This window comes from Sapajus apella, unplaced genomic scaffold (genome assembly GCF_009761245.1).
Source record: "Sapajus apella isolate SASKATOON/1434 unplaced genomic scaffold, GSC_monkey_1.0 scaffold33, whole genome shotgun sequence".
Taxonomy (NCBI): domain Eukaryota; kingdom Metazoa; phylum Chordata; class Mammalia; order Primates; family Cebidae; genus Sapajus; species Sapajus apella.
Window position 1 is genome coordinate 22,398,947 of NW_022436973.1, and position 26,283 is coordinate 22,425,229.

At 40.9% G+C, this 26,283-nt stretch overlaps 1 protein-coding gene and 1 non-coding gene across 4 annotated transcripts in view; one reads left to right on the top strand and one right to left on the bottom strand.

Moving 5' to 3' along the window:
- Positions 1 to 26,283, top strand: part of CUNH20orf194 (chromosome unknown C20orf194 homolog) — a 151,851-nt gene that overhangs the window by 14,624 nt on the left and 110,944 nt on the right. For 2 of the 3 annotated variants that reach the window (XM_032295560.1, XM_032295561.1), the window contains exons 2-6: positions 8,286 to 8,365; positions 9,274 to 9,393; positions 15,010 to 15,134; positions 16,520 to 16,616; positions 17,477 to 17,583. In XM_032295560.1, the coding sequence (XP_032151451.1) occupies positions 8,286 to 8,365; positions 9,274 to 9,393; positions 15,010 to 15,134; positions 16,520 to 16,616; positions 17,477 to 17,583 (529 nt within the window). The remainder of the gene's footprint in view (positions 1 to 8,285; positions 8,366 to 9,273; positions 9,394 to 15,009; positions 15,135 to 16,519; positions 16,617 to 17,476; positions 17,584 to 26,283) is intronic. The other variant, XM_032295562.1, reaches the window with a different exon arrangement.
- LOC116563063 lies at positions 6,345 to 6,554 on the bottom strand. The gene has a single exon (XR_004274199.1). It is a non-coding gene; the product is annotated as a small nucleolar RNA U3 (small nucleolar RNA).

Here is a 26,283-nt window from a genome sequence, read left to right on the forward strand (position 1 = left end):
AAAAAAAAAAAAAAGACTGGTGGTTGGATACATAAGAAACTCATAGTGGTTACCTCATTGATCCTCTGATGGGTGAGGATCAGTGATGGCTTTATGTAATATTCCTTTTTCTTCCTCAAAATACACAGTAAGTATTCTACATACCTAATTTTAAAAAACAGTAATGTAGAAAAAAGCAGATATGCCAAAATGTTAACAGTGGTTAATTCTGGCTGCTGGGAGTGTGAGTCATTGTGAGTTTTAAAATACTTATTAGGTTTTCTTTTTTTTAATTAAAAGGTAAATAATTAAGTGACATGTTTTATGCTTCAGTGACAAAAGACTAGCTTGTAGTTAATAATTAAATTTGGGAAGCAATAAAATATGCAAAGGAATACAAGAATTTAGTTTTGCTGTGTGTTAATAAAATAATAATTAGGACTGTTTTTCTCTGGGAAGAAGAAAGTCTTTCTACATTATATATGCTTACACTTTATTTGGATTAACATAGTCATGGAAAGGAAACTGTTTTCAGTATTGTCTTGGCTTTGTACAGCCATAGTTGGGGAGCTGTTTTTTTTCTTGGTCATCTGACCTTTTCATGCTTTTGTCACTTGCTGGTTGTAACTTTGAAAACCAAAGAGCTTTGGGTAACCTTGGCAGTGAAGCAGCCTACTGTCTGATGGGTTGGGAAGTGGGCCAGAGGACCAACTCAATGAGCTGTTTCTAGTGCAGAGAATGACTGCAAGATCAGCTTTCTACTAAACATGAAAAACTGGGGAGAGGCGGGCAATCTTCATTGCCCAGAAAAAGTTTTTCTTTAATCTTCTTGGTCATCTTGCTGTTTCAACCCTGCTGCTTCTAAAACTTTGTTACTTTCCTCTCACTCCCATATTTTTGTCATGAAAATGTTCAAATCATACATAAAATGTGAGAGAAGACTGGTTGAGACGGCTCACACCTGTAATCCCAGCACTTTGGGAGGCCAAGGCTAGCGAATCACCTGAGGTCAGGAGTTTGAGACCAGCCTGCCAACAGGGGGAAACCCCATCTCTACTAAAAATACAAACCAATTAGCCAGGTGTGATGGCTGGCACTTGTAATCTCAGCTACTTGGGAGGCTGAGGTAGGAAAATCGCTTGAACCTGGGAGGGGGAGGTTGCAGTGAGCTGAGACCGTGCCATTGCTCTCCAGCCTAGGCAACAAGAACGAAACTCTGTCTCAAAAAAAAAAAAAAAACCCACATGTTGTAAACTTTACCATTTTAACTATTTTAAAGTGTACAATTCAGTGGCATTAAGTACATTCACGTTGTTAAACTAAAATCACCACCATCCATCCACACAACTCTTCATCTTGCAAAACGGAAACCGTACCTATTAAACAATAACTTCTTTTTTTTTTTTTCCGAGACAGAGTTTCACTCTTGTTACCCGGGCTGGAGTGCAATGGCTCGATCTCGGCTCACCGCAACCTCCGCCTCCTGGGTTCAGGCAATTCTCCTGCCTCAGCCTCCTGAGTAGCTGGGACTACAGGCACGCGCCACCATGCCCAGCTAATTTTTTTGTGGTTTTAGTAGAGACAGGGTTTCACCATGTTGACCAGGATGGTCTCGATCTCTTGACCTCGTGATCCACCCGCCTCGGCCTCCCAAAGTGCTGGGATTACAGGCTTGAGCCACCGCGCCCGGCCTAACAATAACTTCTTATTCTCTCTCTCATCCAGCACCTGGCAACCTCCATTCTACCTATCTTCTGTCTCTGATTCACTTCCTAAAAGAGTAGAATCATATAGTATTTGTACTTTTATGGCTGAATTTCACTTAGCTTAATATTCTGAAGGTTTATATTATAGCATATGTCAGAATTTTCTTTTTAAGGCTAAATAATATTCCATTGTGTGTATATATCACATTTTGTTTATCACTTTGGGTTGCTTCCACCTTTTGACTGTTGCAAATAGTGCTGCTATGAAGATGGGTATACAAATATCTCCTTCAGTCACTGCTTTCAATTCTTTGGTGTTTATACCCAGAACTAGAATTTCTAGATCATGTGGTAATTCTATTTTAAATTTTTTGAGAAACTGCCATACTGTTTTCCATAGTGGTTGCAGCATTTTACATTCCCACCAATAGTGCACAAGGGTTCCAATTTATCCAAATCCATGATGGCACTTGGTATTTTCTAGTTTTTTGTTAGTGGCCAAACTAATAATATTTCATTATGGTTATGATTTGCATTTCTCTAGTGATTAGTGGTGTTGAGTTTCTCTTCATGTGATTATTGGCCATTTGCATAGCCTCTTTGAAGAAATGTCCTTTGCCTATTTTTTTTTTTGAAACAGAGTCTTGCTCTCTTGCCCAGGCTGGAGTGCAGTGGCTTGAACACAGCTTACACTGCAGCCTTAACCTTTTGAGCTCCGGTGATCCTCTCACCTTAGCCTCGTGAGTAGTTGGGACCGCAGGCACATGCCACCACATCTGGCTAAATTTTTTTTTCCAACTTTTTGTAGAGACAAGGTCTCCCTATGTTGCCCAAGCTGGTCTCAAGCTCATGGGCTCAAGCGATCCTCCACCTTGGCCTCTCACAGTACAGAGATTATAGGCATGAACCACCTGCCCAGCCCCATTCCCCATTTTTGAATTGGATTTTTTGGTTGTGGTTGTTGAGTTATAAAGATGATTTGTCTTTTTACTCTCTTTGTTGTGTCATTTGATGCACAGAAGTTCTAAATTTTAAATGTCCAGTTTATATATTTTTTTATTCGTTGCCTGGGCTTTTGGTTCCATTTTCAAGAATTCATTGCCAAATCCAGTGTCACAAAGATTTTCCTTTGTGTTTTCTTCTCAAAGTTTTATACTTTTAGGTTTATGTTTGGGTCTTTGATACTTTTTTTTTTTTTTTTTCTTTAATAGAGACCGGCTTTCACCATGTTGTCCAGGGTGGTCTCGATCTCTTGACCTTGTGATCTGCCTGCCTCTGCCTCCCAAAGTGCTGGGATTACAGGTGTGAGCCACCGCGCCCAGCCCTTTGATACATTTTGAATTAATTTTTGTATACGGTGTACAGTTAGGTCCAACTTCATTCTTTTGGATGTAGATATTTAGTTTTCCCAGCAACATTTGTTTGAAAGACTGTTCTTATTGAGTGGACTTGGCATCCTTGTCAAAAATCATTTGACCAGGTATATGAGGGTTTGTTTCTGGTCTCTCTATTCTGTTTCATTGGTCTGTATGTCCATCTTATGCCAGTACCCCACTGTTGATGACTGAGCTTTGTATAAGTTTTAAAATCAGGAAGTGTGAGTTCTACAACTTTGATCTTTTTCAAGATTGTTTTGGGTATTCAGAGTCTCTTTAGATTACATATAAATTTTAGAATGGATTTTTCTACTTCTGTAAAAAATATCATTGGGATTTGAGAAAGATTACATTTAATTTGTAGATTGCTTTGGATAGCATTGACAGCTTAATGATACTGTCTACCAATGCATGAACAGAGGATATCTTTTTATTTATTGCTGTCATCTGTAATTTCTTTCAGAAATATATGAGTGGTCCAGTTTCTCTGAATTCTCACTGTTTGGTAGTCACTATTTCTCATTTTATCTGTTCTAATACATGTATAGTAGTATCTCCTGGTTTTAATTTGCATTTTCATAATGGATAATAATGTTGAACAGGTAGTCATGGGACTTCTCTGCCATTTCTGAATCTTCTTTGACAAATTGTTTCTTCATACCTTTTGCCCATTTTCTAATTGGGTTATTTTTTACCACTGAGTTTTCAGAGTGCTTTATGTATTCCACATATGGTTCTTTTTCAGTTATGTGGCTTGCAGATATTTTCTCCCAGTGGGTAGCTTATCTTTTCATTCTCTCAGCAGAGTCTTTCATAGAGCAACACTTAAAAATTTTAATGAAGTCCACATTATCATTTTTTTCCCCTATGGATTACACTTTCTGGTGGCAAATATAAGAACTCTTCACCAAGTCCTAGGTCCTGAATATTTTCTTCCAAAGATTTTATAATTTTACGTTTGGATCTGTTGTGCTTTAATTTTTATATAGTGTATAAGGTTGAGGTTTATGTTTTTGCCTATGGATATCCAGTTATACTAGCCATACTTATTGAAAAGACGATCCACCCAACATCGAATTGTTTGTATACATTTGTTAATAATTAGTTAGTTGTACTTGTGTGGGTCTGTTTCTGGCTACCCTGTTCTGTTCCATTGATCTATGTCTGTCCCTTAGCCAGTACCACTGTCTTGATTATTTTAGCTATGCAGTAAATCTTGACATTATATATAGAGTGATTCCTCCCACTTTTTTTTTTTTTCCAAAAAAATTTTAAGCTATTCTAGTTCTTTTACCTTTCCTTATAAGTTGTATTTATTTTATTTTTAAGAGATGAGATCTCACTATATTGCCCAGGCTGGCCTCAAACTCCTAGACTCAAGTGATCTTCCCACCTTAGCCTCCTAGTAGCTGGGACTAAGACCTGTACCACTGTGCCTGGCTGATGTAAATTTTAGAATAATCTCTTCTACATCTATAAAAAATAGTGGATTTTTTTAGGAATGCGTTAAACTTAACACGTTGGAGAAAATTAATATCAGTGCTATGTTGAGGCTCCTAATCTATGATTAGATATGTCTATTTATTTAGATCTTCTCTAATTTCTTTAATCAGTGTTTTGTAGTTTTTAGCATGTAATTTCTATGTATGTTATGTTAGGTTTGTACCTAGGTATTTAATTTTTAAAAGATTATAAATGGTATTATATTTTAAATTTTGGTTTCCTATAAAATTACAATTGTCCCAGCACTTTGGAAGGCCAAGGTGAGAGGATCACTTGCAGCTAGGAATTCAAGACCAGCCTAGGAAGGCATCAAAGTGAGACCCTGTCTCTCCAATATTTATATTCAGAATTAGCTTGTGTGGTGGCATGTGCCTGTAGTTTCAGCTACTTGGAAGGCTAAGGTAGGATGATCGCTTGAGCCCATGAATCCAGGAGCTAGAGATTGCAGTGAGCTATGATCACACTGCTGTACTCCAACCTGGACATCAGAGCAAGACCCTGTCTCTAAAAAAATTGCAATAGATTTTTATATGTTGATCTTGTATCTTGAGACCTCGTTGAACTCACTTATTAGTTCTAGGAATTTTGGTAGAATCCGTAAGATTTCCTACAGAGACCATCATGTCATCTACAAATAGGACATATCTGCAAATAGGAATAGTTTTTTTTCTTTCTTTTCAATCTGTGTGTTTACTTCCTTTTATTGCCTTGTTCTGTTGGCTAGAACTTCCAGTATTATATTAAATAGAAGTAGTGAGAGTAGACATGCTCATCTTCTTCCTCACCTTAGAAGAAAAACATTCAGACTTTGACTGTAATTTTAAAAAAAAATTACAAACTTTGCTTGGTGGGTTTTTTAGATGATCTTTATCAAGTTGAGGAAACTATTCCTAGTTTTTTGAGTGTTTTCTTTTTTTTCTTTTTGATGCATAATAGATAAACATATTTTCAAGTTACAGTCATATGATTTGTAAAGATCAAATTAGTGTAATTGGGATATCCATCAATTCTGAGTGTTTTTATTATGAATGGGTACTTTTATTAAATGATTTTTCTGCATTTGTTTTTTGGTTGTGTGATTTTTCTTCTTTAGCCTGTTAATATAAGGATTGCATTGATTGATTCATGAATAATGAACCAGCCTCCAGTATCGCTATGGTAAATTCCACTTAGTCCTAGTATATAGTTGTTTTATATGTTGCTGAATTTTATTTACTATATTTCGTTAAGGATGTTTACATTTAAATTTTTTTTTAAAGCTGGGCATGATGGTGCACGCCTGTAATCCCAGCTACTCAGGAGGCTGAGGAGGGAGGATTGCTTGAGCCTAGGAGTTCAAGTCCAGCCTAGGCAACATTAATGAGACCCCATCTCTTAAAAAAAAAAAAAAAAAAAAAGGCTGGAGGCTGGGCACGGTGGCTTGTACCTGTAATCCCAGCACTTTGGGAGGCCAAGGTGGGTGAATCATCTGATGTCGAGAGTTCGAGACCAGCCTAACCAACATAGAGAAACCCTGTCTCTACCAAAAATATGAAATTAGCCATTCCTGTAATCTGAGCTACTCGGGAGGCTGAGGCAAGAGAATCGCTTGAACCAGAAGGCAGGGGTTGTGGTGAGCTGAGATCACACCATTGCACTCCAGCATGGGCAACAAGAGCAAAACTCCGTCTCAAAAACAAAAAAGGGCAGGATGTTTACATCTATATTCACGATGGATTTTGGTTTGTAGGTTTCTTTCTCTTTTTGATACTTTTTGTTTTTGTTTGATGATTAAAGGGGAACCACTTAGACTGCGTCCTCTCCTTACTCTCCCAAAAGAAGAAAACAGTTATCAGTGGCAAATGGCAGTTGCAGCAAAGCAACATCGAAAGCCGACTTTATGCTCAGGAGAGAACACTGTGCCTCCTTCTTGTGGTTTCTAGTGCTCTACTCATTCAGAGAGACTTCTCTAATAACGAACTATAGGAATAATTCCTGAAAGCATAGTCTTTGGTACTGTCTTTGTCTAGTTTTGGTATCACATGGAAGTCTGTGAAACTTCATGGAAAATAGTGATGAAGTGAACAAGTTGAGACATAGGAACATCAAAAAGAATCCAGTGGGGCAGCTGGATGTGGTGACGCATGGCTGTAATCCCAGCACTTTGAGTCTGAGGTGGGTGGATCACTTGAGGTCAGGAGTTTGAGACCAGCCTGGCCAATAAGGTGAAACCCTCTCTCTACTAAAAAGCACAAAAATTATCCAGGCGTGGTGGTGCACATCTATAATCTCAGCTACTTGGGAGACTGAGGCATGAGAATTGCTTGAACCTAGGAGGCGGAGGTTGCCATGAGTTGAGATTGCACCACTGCACTCCAGCCTGGGTGACACAGCAAGAGTCCATCTCAAAAAAAAAAAGAATTCAGGAGTTATCAAAGAGAAATAGTGTTGTTTGGCTGTAAATATTGTTTTGAGGTGAGTGTAAGGCAGTGTACCGGAAGAGATTCAGTAGGAATGGGGACGACTCCTGGCTTCATGAGCGGAAGAATTAGTGTAGTTGATTTGTAGAGGCTCTTAGTTAATAATGATGTGGTAGGACTGGGATTATATTGACTATAGAGAAAATGTTAAATATAAGAATGTTAGGAATCCAGGCGCAGTGGCTCACGCCTGTAATCCCAGCACTTTGGGAGGCTGAGGCAGGTGGATCACCTGAGGTCAGGAGTTTGAGACCAGCCTGGCCAACATGGAAAAACTCTATCCCTACTAAAATACAAAAATTAGCTGGATGTGGTGGTATGTGCCTGTAATCCCAGCTACTTGAGAGGCTGAGGTGGGAGAATCACTTGAACTGGGAGGCAGAGGTTGCAGTGAGCCAAGATCACTCCACTGCACTCCAGCCTGGGCCACAGAGCGAGACTTCGTCTCAAAAAAAAAAAAAAAAAAAAAAGAGTGTTAGAGAATGAATAATGAATAGTGGAGGCAGATCCTGGACCTGGAGATGATGAGACCAGATGCAAGGATTAGTCTTGAACAGGAAATTGGGCGCCTCTCTCTGGAGCTTCTGGGAAGGAGGGGGTGGATATGGAGAGAATGGGGTCCTTAGAAATAATATGAATGCCTGGGAGTGCCTCACATTTTGCTTGAGCAAAGGGATATCCATCTAGGGTTGAAGAAATAATAGGTCTGCATGGAAATGGATGCAAGTATTTTCTGCTGACACTCCATGTATGGGTAGCTGTGAGGATGAATTAGTGCTATGTTTAGGTCCTCAGGCCAGTTTGGAGGTTTAGTTCGCATTTGTTTTTGAGACAGACTGATGAGTACCACAGGTGGGGTGACCAGTGTGGAAACTCTTCTTTGAAAAATCTTCAAAAATGAAAAGTCATTGGAAGTTCTTGGAGTCAGCTGCTGAGGCTTAATCCTTTGCACCATTGACCATTAGAGATGAACTTTGGCTTCATCCTCTGTTGGGCCAGAGAGCCACTGACCATCTAGTTTGTAATCAGCAGGTCAGATTTAATCTTCAGACCAATTCTGCACAATCTCTTCCAGAAAATAAAAGAGAAAGAAACCTTCCCAATTCATTTTATGGTTCTGATACCAGAATCAGACAAGAATCAATTGCCATTCCTAGCATAGTCATTTCTCTTCCTCATGCCTACCTTGTAGGACACAGGATGCTGCTCTTCTCATGGGGCTGTCCTGGAACTCAGGGGACCATTTTCTGTTCTTGTTGCAGCTGCAGCCGACTTCGGCAGGTTCAGAGCATCCTGACCCAGAGCAGCAAGTCTCGGCCAGATGGGATCCTCTGCATCCTAGGTCAGTGCTTTTAACAAGGTGGGACTCAGGGCTGGAGCAACTTGGCTTTTTTTGTTCACAGGAAGGTATTAGTGATAGTACCAATGTGAAATAAGCTGTGAGTTAGTGTCTTTCTAGTTCTTGTTCCCCTGAAATTTGTTGCTGTTTTAATGAGGTTAGATGAGCTATCAGTGAGATAGGAAGCCCATTTTTGGAGCTACTTCTGCCTTAAGCCCTTCCTTTAGCCACACATATATAGCTCCCTCCTGCCATGACACGTCCCTCTTGTCCAAAGCCTACTCTGAGACTTCACAGACATCAGGAACCAGGTAATAAATATATATCTGAAGCATTGAGAGATGATAGTGAAGACAGTATTATTTAATTTTCTTTTTATTTGTCTCTAATTCTGACCCACTAGACTGTAAGCTTCATGAGGGTCATTTTCAGGCATATTTACCACCATACCCCAGCATCCAGTACAGTGCTACACCTCATATTTGTGAAGTGATAAGTGTTTGTAATTCCACTCACTTGTCCTCGTCTTCACATTATTGGGTTCTTTTTAAGCCTCCTTAATCTGCCTTTGTTTGATCCCACATGTTTTGGTAAAGATCTCTTTGAAAGGTGAATATTTTTCTGACCCCTATTCTTAAGCCAACTGAAAGTATTCAAGATGAGCCCTTTTCAGAAATTAACAGCCTTAATAACCTGTGCTGTTTGATTGTCTTAATTACAAGATGCTGGAATTCAACTAAAGGTACTGGATGCTGAGGCCTGTTTCTTTCACAGAATTGCTTAACTTGGTTTCTGGCACAAAACTGGTCTGAGCTGTGTCATTCAGCTTGATCATCAGGGTTTTGGTGAGCAGGGCCTCATTTGCTCCCCATAGTACAGTACAGCTGATCAGAGCCTCCTTCACCTTGCAGGAATCGATAGCAGGTACAATGAAGGCTGCAGAGAGCTGGCAAATTATCTCCTATTTGGTTTGTACAATCAGAATACCAGTGATTTTGAGAAAACGGGATTTTCTGAAGAAGTGCTAGATGGTAAGTATATATTGGTAAACTCTGTTTGATAGAAGAGTAAGAGGTTTATTTCCTTGGATCCTTATTTTATGGTCTTTTTATGGAAAAAAGTTTAAAATGGTCCAAAGCACCAGTAAATGTTTGCCTTTTAAAGAATGAGAAAAACAGCATTTTTTGTTTGCTGACACATTAAGTAGCAAGAAATATTTTTCAGAATGTATTTACTAATTCAGCTTTAGAGAAACAAGTAAACATCAGTGTTTGGCTTTATTTTTTTTTGGCAAATTACTGGTTTTCCTCTTAATTGCCCACTGCCTCTACATGCTGAAGGTTCAGATTACATGCTGTTGTCCTGTGAAAGCCCCTTCAGTTGTGAGGTAAGGATGGGCCTGCAGGCAGCTCCTACAAGGAAGACTTCTTGTGGCTTATCAGCCAAGGAACAAAGGCTCTTTGTCCTGCTGTCTTTGGGAATTGTTTTCTCTGTGACTTCAATTCATGAAGACGCCTGTGACTACAATGCTGGACTTCTGTTTACATTCCCCTTTCCTTAGCACTGAGACACTTTGCCTGTGTTGATATTGCAGGGGGCTGTTGCCCAGGAGCTATCTCTGATATCACAAATTTAGAATCATGCCTTGTATGCCAGATGGGTCAGGAGACACTGGAATAGACAAATAAAAGTAAAGGACAGACAGAGAGCTCTTGTGAGGCAGCTGGGGAAGGCATGAAAACAAACATCTGATGTGGAATAATATTGCTCTGTGTCTAGTGCAGTAGTTCTCAACCGGGGACAGTTTTGTCCTGCAGGGGACATTTGGCAATGTCTGAAGACATTTTGATTATCAAAACTGGGTGGGATATGCCACAGGCATCTAGTGGGTAGAGGCCAGAGATGACGCTAAACATCTACAGTGCATAGGACAGTCACCCAGAACAGGGAATTCACAGATCTAAACTGTCAGTAGTACTGAGGTTGAGAAATCCTGGTCTAGTGTATATGAAAATTCTTCTCTAGTTAAGTCCTTAATAGCGTTTATTCTTTATTTTATTTTATTTCTCTAATAGTGTTTATTCTTATAGACTGATTATAGCTTTCCTTTTTGTTAGGAAGTGCAAAAAGAGTTTACTGAAATTACTCCTTCCATTAAATTTTTTTAAATTCAAATTTGGTTTCAGATTTTGATTACAAAATATTTTTTCCTTATGTTGTACAGCATCTGCTGGTTTTAAAAAAAGTAATCTTGGCAGCTGATACCAGTTACACACTTTACCACAGTCAAGGTTGCTAAGGACATTACAGTACTGAAATTAAGGAAATAGTTTAAATCCTCAAAGGTGTGCTTTTTTGCTTATCTTTGTTTTTGTCTTTTTTTTTTTTTTTTTTTTTTTTTGAGACAGCCTTGCTCTGTTGCCCAGGCTGGAGTGTAGTGGTGCGATCTTGGCTCTCTGCAACCTCCACCTCCTGGGTTCAAGAGATTCTCCTGTCTCAGCCTCTCAAGTAGCTGGGACTACAGATATGCGCCACCACGCTCAGCTAATTTTTGAGTTTTTTCTACTTTTTTTTTTTTTGAGATGGAATCTTGCTCTGTCACCCAGGCTGGAGAGCAGTGGCACAATCTTGGCTCACTGCAACCTCTACCTTCCGGGTTCAAGCGATTCTTCTGCCTCAGCCTACGCAGTAGGTTGGACTACAGGCATGCACCACCACGCCCGGCTAATTTTTGTATTTTTAGTAGAGATGGGGTTTCACCATATTGGCCAGACTGGTCTCAAACTTCTGATCTCATGATCAACCCGCCTCAGATTCCAAATGTGCTGGGATTAATTTTTGAGTTTTTAGTAGAGTTGGGGTTTCTCCATGTTGGCCAGGCTGGTCTCAAACTCCTGACTTCACGAGATCTACCCACCTCGGCCTCCCAAAGTGCTGAGATTACAGGCGTGAACCACCGTGCCTGGCCTGTTTTTATCTTTTTACCTGGCATAGTGGGTGCTTAGGAAATAATCATTATCCTACAAATTAATAAATTTGTTTGTACAAGTAGAAAGCAGAGATCACCAGATTTTTACATTTTGATCTCATGAGAGGGGGAAAAGCTAATATGAATTTATTTCTAAAAGCAACATTTATTTATTTATTTTATTTTTTGAGATGAGTCTTGCTCTGTCACCCAGGCTAGAGTGCAATGCTGTGATCTTGGCTCACTGCAACCTCCTCCTCCTGGGTTCAAGGGATTCTCTCTGCCTCCGCCTCCCAAGTAGCTGGGACTGCAGGTACCTGCCACCATGCCTGCCTAATTTTTGTATTTGTAGTAGGGATGGGAGTTCACCATGTTGGCCAGGCTGGTCTGAAACTCCTGACCTCAGGTGATCTGTCTGCCTCAACCTCACGGGGTGTTTGAATTACAGGCATGAACCACCACACAAGCCTAAAAGCAACTTTTAAATAGTTTGCATATTCATTCCATTCTCTATGCTTTCCTCTTTTCCCTGACTGTAAACTTGGTTCATAGTGATGACACCAGAGTTCTAAGAGATTTGGGGAATGCTTAATTAGGTTTAGTAATTACTGTGTTATGCCTCTTATTGGATCCTAATTCTTGGAGGCATGTTACATTTTACTGTAAACTATAATACACACCAAAAGCCCTCAGTCTTTCCAGGTGACCTCCAACTCTCATTCCTCTGCAGGTGGTCTACAAATGACTCAGGACAGGGCTCTTTGGAGGGAGTGTGTGATAAAGACCAGTATTCTGAGAGATGAGAGGGGCCTCCATCCCACCCTTTGCTACCCTTTGATTCTGGTGCTTACCTAAAGAGTCAGTAGTGATGAGGCTGCTACATGCTGTGTTCCCTGGAACACCCTGAGTCTTACCAGGCATGGAGATCAGAGTGGCTTAAAGGTCTAGACCCATGGAGTTTTATTTCAGGAGGCTGCTCAGCTGTGTGGTCAAATGTGGTCAGTATTTACTAGGCTTATAAGATGTTTTTGTTGTTGGCATTACCCTACACCTGCTGCATTAGGTGTTCTCTGCCCCACCCATGTGCCTTTCTCATCTCTAGCCACCTCCTCTGGCAACTTCTAGTTTCATCTTCTTTTTCTTTTTTCCCCCTCCGCCCGAGATGGAGTGTCACTCTTGTTGCCCAGGATGGAGTGCAATGGCCTGATCTCTGCTCACTGCAACCTCCATCTCCCAGGTTCGAGTGATTCTCCTGCCTCAGCCTCCCAAGTAGCTAGGATTATAGGCATGCACCACCACACCTGGCTAATTTTGTATTTTTAGTGGAGACAGGGTTTCTCCATGTTGGTCATGCTGGTCTCTAACTCTCAACCTCAGGTGATCCACCTGCTTTGGCCTCCCGAAGTGCTGGTATTACAGGTGTGAGCCACCGCACCCAGCCTAATTTCATCTTCTTAAGAGACCTAATGGCTCTGGTTTCTGAGGAGCTGTAGAATGGGGCCTCTGGTTTTCTTCTGGAAGTATGATTGCCTTTTTCCCCAGTGGTCAAACTGATTTAATATCCTACCTAATCCCATGGCTCTTCCGTTTACCTGGGTTTACTTGCATTCTTGGGATTGCTTTATTTACTTGACCTACCAGCATTAATGACTATTCCTTAAATCTGTAAGGTGCTGATCTATTTATAGAAGCTCTTCCCCTGGCCTCTACTTCCTTCCTTCGAGCCTTTCCTGTGTACAAAGCTCTCCACCACACATAGTAACTCTTCCTCTAAAGAGACAAGCAGTGTCATTGGGCTTGCAGTTGCCTTAGAGCCAGATGAGCCAACAGCCGAGAGCTTTAGACACTGATGTCTGAGGGAGAACCAGTCACTGGCCATATTTGGTGCTATTTCCCTGCCTCAGTGGCCTTAAGCTGCAGTGTTTCCATATGGTATTGATCTCTGCAGTGAAGTACACAGCCATGTCTGGTTCCATAGATGTGACTGTGCAAACACTATGCTTCAATAGACGGAGGCTGTTCTTTGACTTGTTCTGCAACTGCATTGCCAGACCCAAGGGCCGTGGTGGTGGGAGTATTAGTATTGCTTGGCGACCAGGAAATTCTTGCTGTCAACATTTGAAAGTTCTAAAGTCACTTTGAAGCTGTAAACCAAAAATGAAATTCTAAGCCCCCAACCAATTGAATGGACCCCCATGTTGGCCAAGGGCACTCCAAAGTAAACCTGAAAAATGAGTTTAAGCCAGGATGGGAAGTGGGGATTGGCAGTGCCTCATTTTGTCCTCCTCCTTTTGGAATTCAGGCACAACTGACCAACATTAACATTAAAACAAAGATCTTGGCCAGGTGCAGTGGCTCAGGTCTGTAATCCTGGCACTTTGAGAGGCCAGGGTGGCTGGATCATTTGAGCTCAGGAGTTTGAGACCAGCATGGGCCACATGGCCAAAACTCCATCTCTACAAAAAAATACAGAAATTAGCTGGGTGTGGTGGTGCTTGCCAGTAGCCCCAGCTTCTTGTGGGGCCCAGGCAGGAGGATTGCTTGAGCCTGGGAGGCAGAGGTTGCAGTGAACCTAGATCATGCCTCTGCACTCCAGCTTGGGTGACAGAGTGAAACCCTATCAAAAAGAAAAACAAAAGAGATTTTAAGACCAACCAGACAGACTCTATGTATAGCAATAAGATACATCACATGGCAGCAGACCAATCTAAGTATTTTACCCCAAAATATATTCCTTTGACATATTTTTAAATGCTACTGCAAAGCTGTCTCTTATCAGGGAAATCTACACTCTGTAGAGAATCCCCTTCCCTTTCCAGGTCTTTTCCTGATCCAGGGGAGATCAACTAAGAGTCTGGTCCCTTTTTAAGTCTATAAACATTTCCATCTATTGTTTCTGAAGCCTGCTACCTGGAGGCATCATCTGCATAATAAGAACCTTGGTCCCCACAACCTTTTATCTTAGCCCAAACATTGTGTAGATTCCAGGACTTTAGATAATAAAACTTACTCTTTCAATTGCCAATCAGAAAATCTTTGAACCCACCTATGACCTGAAAGGAGTCCTTCACTCCCAATCCTGACTTTCTGGACCGAACCAATGTACACTTTACGTGTGTTGATTGATGTCTGCCGGTAACTTCTGGAATGCCCTTGGCCAACAAGGGGTCCATTCAGTTGGTTGGGGGCTTAGAATTTTATTTTTGATTTACAGCTTCAAAGTGACTTTAGAACTTTCAAATGTTGACGGCAAGAATTTTCTAGTCCCCAAGCAGTACTCCCACTACCACGGCCCTCTGGGTCTGGCAATGCAGTTGCAGAACAAGTCAAAGAACAGCCTCCGTCTATGGAGGCATGGTGTTCACATAGTCAACTTCCCCTAAAAAGTCTAAAATCAAGCTGTTACCCAACCACTTTGGGTGCATGTTCTCAGGACCTCCCGAGGCTATGTCATGGGCATGTCCTTAAACTTGGCAAAATAAACTTCGATATTGATTGATACTCATCTCGCATACTTTTTGGTTTGCAAGGCACAGTACTTAATTAAATAATTTTCAGTTTAGAGTTTTGTTACATTGTCTATGAAGTAGTTTCAATGGGTTTACTAATTATGTAGGCAGAAAATGTCTAAAGGAAATGCCTTTGACAATCTTGTGTTTTGATTTTGTTTTTCTTACAGATGTAATTATATTGATTAAATCAGATAGTGTCCATCTGTACTGTAATCCTGTAAACTTTCGCTATCTCTTACCGTATGTGGCACATTGGAGAAATCTTCATTTCCACTGCATGACTGAAAATGAGGTGAGAAGAAAAGAGAGAACAGGCACCCAGAGACACTCTAAGATTACTCTTTAAGGAAAGTGTTGATGTGAAATAGGATTGGCAATCAAATTGCGGAGTGTGATTTACAAAAAAGGTTATCCGTTCGAAGTGGAGAATTTCATATTTCATTTTGAGGCTACCATAGATAAATTATATGCCTGCGGAGACAAAAGAAGTCTATTCAAATTGGGACCTAGTAGTAAGCTTATGAACTTACTTCTTTCCTGCTTCTTCACCACCAGCCTGAACCAGCACTAATCTCAGGGTATTAGAGCCTAGGGACTGCCGTAGGAGAATTTTCTTTTCTTTTGAGTCGGTGTCTCACTCTGTTGCCCAGGCTGGAGTGAGGTGGCACAATCTCTGCTCACTGCAACCTCCGCCTCCCAGGTTCAAGTGAATCTCCTGTCTAAGCCTCCCAAGTAGCTGGGACTGCCAGTGCCTGCCACCACGCCCAGCTAATTTTTGTATTTTTAGTAAAGACAGGATTTCACCATATTGGTCAGGCTGATCTTTAACTCTTTTTTTTTTTTTTTTTTTTTGAGACGGAGTTTCACTCTTGTTACCCAGGCTAGAGTGCAATGGCGCGATCTCGGCTCACCACAACCTCCGCCTCCTGGGTTCAGGCAATTCTCCTGGCTCAGCCTCCTGAGTAGCTGGGATTACAGGCATGCACCACCATGCCCAGCTAATTTTTTGTATTTTTAGTAGAGACGGGGTTTCACCATGTTGACCAGGATGGTCTCGATCTCTTGACCTCGTGATCCACCCGCCTCGGCCTCCCAAAGTGCTGGGATTACAGGCTTGAGCCACCGCTCCCGGCCTATGATCTTTAACTCTTGACCTCAGGTGGTCTGCTGACCTCAGCCTCCCAAAGTGCTGGAATTACAGGCGTGAGCGACCGTGCCTGGCCCCTGGGGAGAATTTTTTAAACTTTGTGGTACTCCTGTGTTTCAATGTCTTGGTACCTGTTTTTCTTTCCCTTTGGGCCCTTTTCAAGGGTTTGACTGGAAATCAAATTGCGATTTGAGATTCAGAATTTCATGAAAATTGTGACCTGATATTGGTCAAGAACACTTCTTCCCGTATGAGCTTTTGGGAGATTTTTTTGGGGAAAAAAATTTTATCTCTTGAATTTAGTTTTCTTGATCCATTTTCAGTTGATTTTTTTGTGTGTAATATGAAATAAGGGAATGACGAGTCTTTCTGACCAACAACAACAAAAAAAGGTTGGCTTTGGAAACACCTTCTTGGGTGCAGTCCTTTGTGAATGTCATTTGGGACAACTCTGATAAAATGCAGAGAAAATACGGGACTTTGTGTGATGCTTCATCAGAGCTTGTTCCTCTTTTGATTTCTCTCTTTAGTATGAAGATGAGGAAGCTGCAGAAGAATTTAAAATTGCCAGCTTTGTGGACATGGTTCGAGACTGTAGTAGAATTGGCATTCCTTACAGCTCCCAAGGTGAGATCTGACAGCAAGCCTTCTAGAACCTTGCTTAGATAGTGATTGAACTGAATATCACTGCTTTTCTTTTCATTGGAGGCATTCAGCTGGGAAACCCCTTCATCTATTTTTACCAAAGCCATCAAGCAGAATTAAGTATTGGGACGTTTTCTACGTAAGCTTGTATTAATTACTTCACAGTTTCTGCAGCAACACAGCAGACTGCCTAAAATCAGAAGAACTGATACAGAATTTAGCCCAGTTGACGTGTCTGTATCACTTACTGTACAAAGAGTATAGATGTGGGGGCAGCTTGGCAATAAGAGTGATATGGATAACTTCTAAAAGGATATACTGATGTGTTTTAAAATGATGTGTAAAATACAGGGAAAAACGATCGAGTTTAACAGTGCTTGTATTGTAACAACAAAAATAAAAAAACTTGCACATTGACGCTATTGTTACAAGAAAGGAAAAATTTTGATTTAGTAGTTTTCCCTTGAGGAAGTTGATTGGCTATGTTTCTTAAGGGAAAGGAGCCAAGTTTGGGTCTGTTAATAATTATTCCCACTGAATTATGTAAGTCAGATGTAATAGACTACTCTAATATTTTACTTAATTACTCAGGAAACTGGAATGTTAAAATATACTGTAGAGAAATCTGAATGTAACTTGTTTATGGTTTGAATTTTACTTGGCTTTCATTTTGTATATCTGGTTGCAATATCTAACCATTTTATCTGTTTGAATTTTATTTTGCTAGGTGAGGCCCTGGTGACCATGTGAGAAATGATACCTGTCTAAGCATGTTAGATCAGGTTTAGACTGTTATATCCAGGATGGTATTTGATATGTGTTGTTGTATTTGGTTCTTCTAGGTCACTTGCAGATATTTGATATGTTTGTAGTGGAGAAATGGCCAATTGTACAGGCCTTTGCACTTGAGGGCATTGGAGGGGATGGATTTTTTACCATGAAATATGAGGTATGTATGAAAAGCAGTATGCCTAGTTTTTGTCTGCCACTTGGCTGAAACTGAAGAACTGATGTGGGTGTGCATTATTATAACACTGAAAAGCTGGCAGTTACCTCCCAAGGGCATGGAGCAAGTTACAAGACTTGAAATGGAAAATAGTTGCTGCTAAAGGCTAGTCCCAGTCTGAGGTCCTGTGTCCTTTGTTCTTGGAGTTCTTCTCTGCCCTCCTTCCTCTTCCTTACCCCATTCTGAGCTAACTATTCTTCCTGTCTACTCCTGTAGCACCCTAGATTGACATCTCCTACAGCTTTTATGATCTTGTAATTACACATTTGTCATGCTCACCCACTTGCCTACCAGTCCACCCACCATGGTTTTTGTACTGGAAGCTCCTTAAGTACAAAACCAGAACTAGGTTATGGTTTGTACCTCAGAAATGTATATAATTTGAGAACTATTCAAGAGGAATGAAAGGGACAGTGCAGAATTTGGTTAAATGCAATGTACTAGAAGAATGAAAAGATTAGCTTTTGTGATAAGAACAGTGTCTTTTACTTCAGCATTCCTTGTATCTAGAAGATGACCAGTAGCCAGTTCTTAAGTGAGTCTGGGACAGGAAGTGGTCCAGAGTACAGAATGGCATGATTGATAGGTTAGCAGCATGACCATGAGCATCCATGTGTCTCCATAGGATCCCCACTGAAATGACCTGCCCGGTACAGGAAACCAGGGAGGGGTAGCATTGTCATGCTAGAAATGGGGACATCTTATTAGGGAGAGAGTGAGTGGGGCCTTTAGAAGCAAGGCATAGAGCCACTTTCTATACCTCTGAGCAGCACTGGCATCCCTAGCAAGTGACTGGAGGCTTGCCTGGGACAACCACATCACATCCTCTGAAATGGAGCAGCATGGGCTGTGGGGCTGAAGGAAAGCATACCACTTGGACTCCACTTTTCCTTTTCCAAAATCACAGTATTCTCACATTGAGTACAAGTGGCAGAACATCCATGAGGCTGTGGAAGCTGCCTCTACTGGGAATTAATACTAACTTAGAAGAGTAGGCGCTTGAAGGAAGGCAGGCTATAGGGGGTAGAGAATAAACTTAACATTTTTATAATATTAATAAAGATAATATTTATTTTTAGTTAATTATATGAACTAGGTCTGAGTGCCTACTATATGCCAGGTGATGTTCTAAGCACTTTATGTGAATTGACTGATTTCATTCTTACAGTAACCCTCTGAGGTAGGTTCTATTTTACATTCCTATTTAAGAGAGATTAAATGAATTTCCCAAATTCACAGAGCTAATGAGAGGCAGAGCTGGGGCCAGGTCCAGATGATCTGGCTTCAGAGCCTGTGCTCCTAACCCCTGGCCTGCAGCTAGAATCACATTGAAAGAAGTGCACTGGGAGGCCACATAGTTGATATAACCCAAATGAGGACCTTTAGGTATATCACATTATGAAGTCACATTTAAAAAGAACATTATTTCCTTCAAAAAAAAGCCTTTGAAAAGTAATGCAGTTTACATTAGGATGGTGTTTTTAGGAAATGGGATGGGCCATGAAGAGGAAATAGCACACATCATAAAGGAAGAGTTGCTGTAGGTCTTCTCGAGGTCTCTCTCTCCACATCCTGCCCTTTTCTGTAGCTGCACATTTTTATTCTCAGATACCTTCCTTTTGTCTCCATCTCACTCTACTCCACCTCAGTCTTCTTTCCCTTGCCCTTCCCAGTGCTTTGAGGTGTGGAGCAGTTTGACCTACAGATGGGCTCTGCCAGTACTCTCTCTACTCCACTCTGATGGCCTGATGACTGCCTGAGCCAAAAAGTCTCTTGCCTCCTTTTCAGGCTAAGAGAAGGAGAGATACTTATAACTTAATTTTTAAAACTTGTGTTTTATTATATGGCCATACCCAGAAGAAAGTCATTAATCCAGATGGTGTTTTGTTTCTCATATGGTAGGTGCCAGCATGAGAAAGAAAGCCAGGCCCAGCCATAGCTTTTACTTGGCATTTCATTCTTATAGTAACTCTCTGAGGTAGGTCCTATTTTACATCCATATTTGAGAGAGATTAAATGATTAAATGACAAGCTTCTACTTGGCATTTATGTTGGGCCAAACTGAGTCATGGATATAGATAATTTTTTCTTTCTGGGAAGACGTACAGGGAAGTTCCTCTGCTAGGGCTTTTTCTGCCTCTAACTTCCTCCTTCTTACTCTCCAGCTGCTGGAACTGTGATCTGGTAATGTAAATTTACATCAACCAGCTCCACAAGGGGAGGATCCTAATAGCAAACTTCTAAATAATGAGTAATCAGTGAGCATTCATTCATCTGTTTATGGACAAATAGATCTTCATATTGAAAGATGGAATAAGAATTAGGAAAAGGGTCAACAAAATGTAAGAAAGAGACCACAGCATATTAGATGCAGGGATAGACCAATATGCTTTAAAAAAAGGTTTTCTCCAAGGAATAAAATAAATAATTGAGAAAATGTCTCTTTTTGGTACTTTTTAGGAACAGAATTTATAAAAAGAGAAATGAGATCTAGCAATGAGGAGCAATCAGAATTAAAAAGGGAGATGGAGAACATATAAGAAAAGATTATAGGAAGTCTCAAATTTATTAGTGGAATGAAAACTTGCATTAAAAAATAGATATCAAAAGGCCGGGCGTGGTGGCTCACGCTGTAATCCAAGCACTTTGGAGGCCAAGGCGGACGGATGACCTGAGGTCAGGAGTTCAAGACCAGCCTGACCAACATGGTGAAACCCCATCTTTTAAAAAAATAGATATCAAATATAGTACCCTTAAAAAATCTAATCCCCACTTGACACACTTGAAAACCTTTTCCAGAATACAGAGGAAGGGGCCCAGTAGATTAAATCAATGGGGGAGAAGATGATAAAGTAGAGAACAGAAAATGGAAATTGGTGATATTGAAAGGAAAGAATTAATTGAAGGTTGTTATATGCCACTTTCTACCACCCTCCTCGCAAGTGACCGGCAACCAGGCATTTGCAGATGCCATCTCCACCCTAGGAAAAACAAAGAACAGGTTTGGGTGGAGGTTCTGTAAAAATAACTGAAAAAGGCCTGGTGAGTGGCTCACACTTGTAATCAACTCTGGCACTTTGAGAGGTCAAGGCAGGAGGATCATTTGAGGCCAGGGGTTCAAGACCAGCCTGGCAACAAAAAATTTTTTTAAATTAGCTGAGCACAGTGATGTGTACCTACAGTCCAGCTACTTGGAAGGCTGAGGCGGGAGGATAGCTTGAACCCAGAAGTTCCAGGCTGCAGTGGGCTGATTGAACCATTGCACTCCAGCCTGGGCAACCCTGTCTCAAAATAAATAAAACTTAAATTAAGAAACTAAAAGGCAAGACAAAACAAAGAGATTTCATTAGTCAGTGTAGTTTTTGTTTCCTGAAGGTAAAGATGTTCACATTTTGGCATGTAGAATATAAGGGGATGGAGACCCAGGAATAGAAGCTCTGCTTTTCAGCTATCAGGAACGTACAGCTTCCAGTTAGCCTTTTCATTGCCTCATTTCAAAGTATGAATAGGAAGCCAAAGATCACCAGACATTTGATTAAACACTGGTAACTCAAAAAAAAAATATGAAGTTTGTTTTTTAAAAAAAGACTAATTCTTTAATACCTAAAGATAATTTAAGGTATAGAAGAAAACTTAAGACATAAAATTCTTTTTGGATGCTCAGAAAAATGTAAGATTTGGCAATCATAGGACAAGTATATGTTGTAATAACAATGTATGGAAAATAAGAGCTCTAGGAAATCATAATTGATGAAATCAGTAGAGGAGTGGAAGGTAAAGTTAGGAAGCTCTTTAGAAAGGTAGAGTGAAAACATCATAGAGATAGAAAATATGAGAAAAAAGTTAAGACTTTAACCTTAAAAGTTAACTTTAGGCCAGGCATGGTAGCTCATGCCTGTAATCTCAGCAGTTTGGGAGGCCGAGGTGGGTGGATCACCTGAGGTCAGGAGTTCAAGACCAGCCTGGCCAACATAGTGAGATCCTGTCTCTACTAAAAATACAAAAATTGGGACTACAACTGTAGTCCCAGCTACCCGGGAGGCTGAGGCAGGAGAATCGTTCAGACCCATAAAGTGGAGGTTAGAGTGAGCTGAGATCACGCCACTGTACTCCAGCATGGGCGACAGAGCAAGACTTTATCTGAAAATTTTAAAGAAAAGAAAGAAACAAAAAGTTAACTTTAAATGTTAAAAGACTGATCTAAGAAGTCTAATATCAATGAGTAGAATTTCTAGAAAGAGAAGGCAGGGATACCATAAGGGAGGAAATTAAAAAAAAAAAAAATTCCAATCATAAAGAGAAACAAAAACTTTTAAATTAAATCACTTATGTTTGAATGGGAAGAGGGAAAAAAACCTTATTCTGTCTGTGACATTTCAGACACTAAGGGTAAAATAGTATCTTTTTCGAGACAGAGTTTCACTCCTATTGCCTAGGCAGCTCACTGCAACCTCTGCCTCCTGGGTTCAAGTGATTCTCCTGCCACAGCCTCCCAAGTAGCTGGGACTACAGGTGTGTACCACCACGGCTGTAGTTTTGTGTTTTTAGTAGAGATGGGATTTCACCATGTTTATCAGGCTGGTCTCAAACTCCTGACCTCAGGTGATCCACCTGCCTTGGCTGCGATTACAGGCGTGAGCCACCCCTGACCAGCCTGGATGAAAGAGTATCTTTAAAAGCTTCCATGAAGTTGGTCAATAAGGTTGGCCAAAAAAAAAAAAAAAAGATTCCAGGAAGAAAAAACAAGTCACCCACAACAAAACAACAAGAACTGGTTCCCCAGGGCCGGGCGCGGTGGCTCACGCCTGTAATCCCAGCACTTTGGGAGGCCGAGGCCGGTGGATCACAAGGTCAAGAGATAGAGACCATCCTGGTCAACATGGTGAAACCCCGTCTCTACTAAAAATACAAAAAATTAGCTGGGCATGGTGGCACGTGGCTGTAATCCCAGCTACTCAGGAGGCTTAGGCAGGAGAATTGCCTGAACCCAGGAGGCGGAGGCTGCAGTGAGCCGAGATCGCGCCATTGCACTCCAGCCTGGGTAACGAGAGCGAAACTCTGTCTCAAAAAAAAAAAAGAAGAACTGGTTCCCCAACTAACAAAAGCCCCCAAAACAAAAACACAACCACAAACAAAATATATGAAACAATGGTATTCAAGAAACTAGGCATCAGGCAGTGAGGAATCGTGAATCCCTGAGAGGTGGAAACAATCAAGGTGAGTCCCGTGAAGAGAGTACCCAGGAGCCCAGTGCACTCCCTGACTTAGGAGATGCAGCTGGGAGCCTGGAGAGACCAAACCATTTAGAGTACTAAAGAGGAAAGAACCATCCAAAGAAAACTCCCAAAGACTGTAGAGATCCCTCTTTTCCTAGTCAGTATTCAGCAGAGTAGATCAGTGTAGTCACATGTGTGGTAACTACTCAAGGTCAAGAGAAACCTATCTGAAAGGAATTGAGAATGGTGCCTGACATGTATTCAGGGCTGAGAACAGTGCCTGTTTGCACCAGTTAAACTGGAAAAACACATACGGGCCTATCTTGTTAAATTGTGCTTTGGTTTGTTGCACTTTATAGATATTGAATTTTTTTTAAAACAAATTGAAGGTTTGTGACAGCCTGCATCCAGCAAGCCTGCTGACTCCACTTTTCCAACAGCGTGCACTCACTTTGTGTCTCTGTGTTACATTTTGGTAATTCTCATAATATTTCAAGCTTTTTTATTATTATATCTGTTATGATAATCCATGATGAGTGATCTTTGATGTTACCACTGGAATTGTTTTGGGGCACCACAACTGCACCCATATGAGATGATAAACTTGTTAAATGTTTTGTATGTTCTGACTGCTTGACTGACTGGCTGTTCCCTCGTTTTTTGCTTTCTCCTCTGACTTCTCTATTCTTAACCACAACAATATTGAAGTTAGGCCAATTAATAACCCGACAGTGGCTCAAGTGAAAGGAATAGTCACAATTCTCTCATTCTAAATCAAAGGCTGGAAATGGTTAAGCTTAGTGAGGGAGGCATGTTGAAAGCCAAGACAAGCTGAAAGCTGGACCTCTTGCACCAAACAGTTAGCTAAGTTGTAAATGCAAAGGAAAAGTTCTTGAAGGAAACTGAAAGCATTACTTCAGTGAACATAAACTATAAGAAAGTGAAACAACCTTATTGCTGATACGGAGAAAGCTTGAGTGGTCTGGATAAAAGACCAAACCAACCATAACATTCCCTTAAACCAAAGCCTAATCCAGAGCAAAGCCCTAACTTTCTTTAATATGAAGGCTGAGAATTGTGAGGAAGCTGCAGAAGAAAAGTTTAAAGCTAGCAGAGGTTAGTTTATGAGGTTTAAGGAAAAAAGCTGTCTCTATAACGTAAAAGTGCAAGATGAAGCAGTAAGCACTGGTATAGAAGCTGAGCAAGTTATTTAGAAGATCTACTTAAGATAGTTTATGAAGGTGGCTACAGTAAACAACAGATTGTCAGTGTTGACAGAACAGCCTTGTGTAAGAAGATGGTGCCATCTAGGACTTTTTTTTTTTTTTCTTTATTTTTGGGACAGTCTCACCATGTTGGCCAGGCTGGAGTACGGTGGTGTGATCACAGCTCACTGCAGGCTTGACCTCCCAAACTCAAGCCATCCTCCCACCTCAGCCTCCCAACTAGCTGGGACTGCAGGGGTATACCATCATGCGCAGCTAACTTTTTATTATTTATTTATTTTTGAGACAGTTTCACTCTTGTTGCCCAGGCTGGAGTGCAATGGCACGATCTCAGCTCACTGCAACCTTTACCTTCCGAGTTCAAGCAGTTCTCCTGCCTCAGCTCCCAAGTAGCTGGGATTACAGGCATGCACCACCACGCCTGGCTACTTTTTTTTTTTTTTTTTTGTATTTTTAGTAGAGATGAGGTTTCTTCATGTTAGGCTGGTCTCAAACTCCCAACCTTAGGTGATCCACCCACCTCAGTCTCCCAAAGTTCTGGGATTATAGGCGTCAGCAACCATGCCCTGGAACTTTTTTATTTTTTGTAGAAATGCGGTCTCACTGTGTTGTCAGGGCTGGTCTTAAACTCCTAGGCTCAAGTGATCTTCCCACTTTGACCTCCCAAAGTGCTGGGATTACATTTGTGATCCACAGTGCCCAGCCTCTGGGACTTTGATAAATAGGGTGAAGTAAGTACCTGGCTTTAGAGGACAGCCTGACTCTCTTGGGGGCCAATGCAGCTGGTGACTGTAATTTGAAGCCAATGCTTATTTACCATTCTGGAAATCCTAGGGCCCTTAGGGATTGTGCTGAATCTACTCTGTGCTCTTTAAATGGATCACCAAAGCCTGGTTAATAGCACATCTGTTTACAGCATGGCTTACTGAATATTTTAAGCCCACTGTTGAGACCTGCTCAGAAAATAAAGATTCCTTTCAAATATTACTGCTCATTAACAGTGTACCTAGACACCCAATGAAGCTCTAATGGAGGTGTGCAAGAGGTTTAATGTTGTTTTCATGCCTGCTAACACAACATCCATTCTGCAGCCCATGGATCAAGGAGTAATTTCAACTTTTAAGGCTTATTATTTAAGAAATACATTTTGTTAAGCAATAGCTACCATAGATAATGATTCTTCTGATGGATCTGGGCAAAAAAAACCTGAAAGCCTTTTTGAAAAGATTCACCAATCTAGATGACATTAAGAGCATTCATGATTTATAGGAGGATGTCAGAATATCAACATTAACAGGAGCTTGCAAGAAATGCATTCCAGCTCTCATGAATGACTTTGAGGGGTTCAAGATTTCAATGGAGGGAGTCACTGGAGATTTGGTAGAAATAGCAAGAAAACTAAAATTGAAGCAGGAGATGGGAACAGAAAAACAAATCTTTCTTCTTTCCTTTAGTGTAAGCAAACTTCCTGAACCCTTACCCTTTACTCTGTTCTGTAAGTTTTATGAGTTTATGGATTCTTGTTCTCTGTAACTGATAACTATGAGTTTCTGTTTCTCATCTAAGCAATACAACAAAAGTCATGAGAAATACCTAAGCAGGCCTGGACTTCAGCCATCTAGGTACCATAGCGGAGGGCACAAGATAAGCGTGTGCAAGGCTCCTTGAGCAACTTAGATAACGGCCAGCTAGGCTGCATAGCAGAGGACATATGTAAGCCTGAGTTGTGTGCCTGTCATTGCTTGATAAACTGCCTTTGTTCTGCACCTGCAAGTCTGTTTTCACGCCACTGTGCTTCATGTATAAAAGTCAAGCCCTGTCTTTGTTCGAGGCTCAGTTTTTTAGATGCTAATCCACTAAGCCAGTGCACCTAGAAAAAATCCTCCTGTTGTACCCATTAGTCTCTCTGGTCTTCTGATTCCTGCAACAGAATTAGAAATGGAGCCTGAAGATGTGACTGACTTGCTGCAATCCCATGTTAAAAACTTTAATGGATGGGGAGTTGCTTCTTAGGGATGAGTAAAGAAAGTTGTTTCTTGAGATGGAATCTACTCCTGGTGAAGATGCTGTGAACATTGTTGAAATGTCAACGAAGGACTTAGAATATTCTGCAGACTTAGTTAATAAAGCAGTGGCATGGTTTGAGAAGATTGACTCCCATTTTGAAAGAAGTTCTACTGTGGGTAAAATGCTAGCTATCA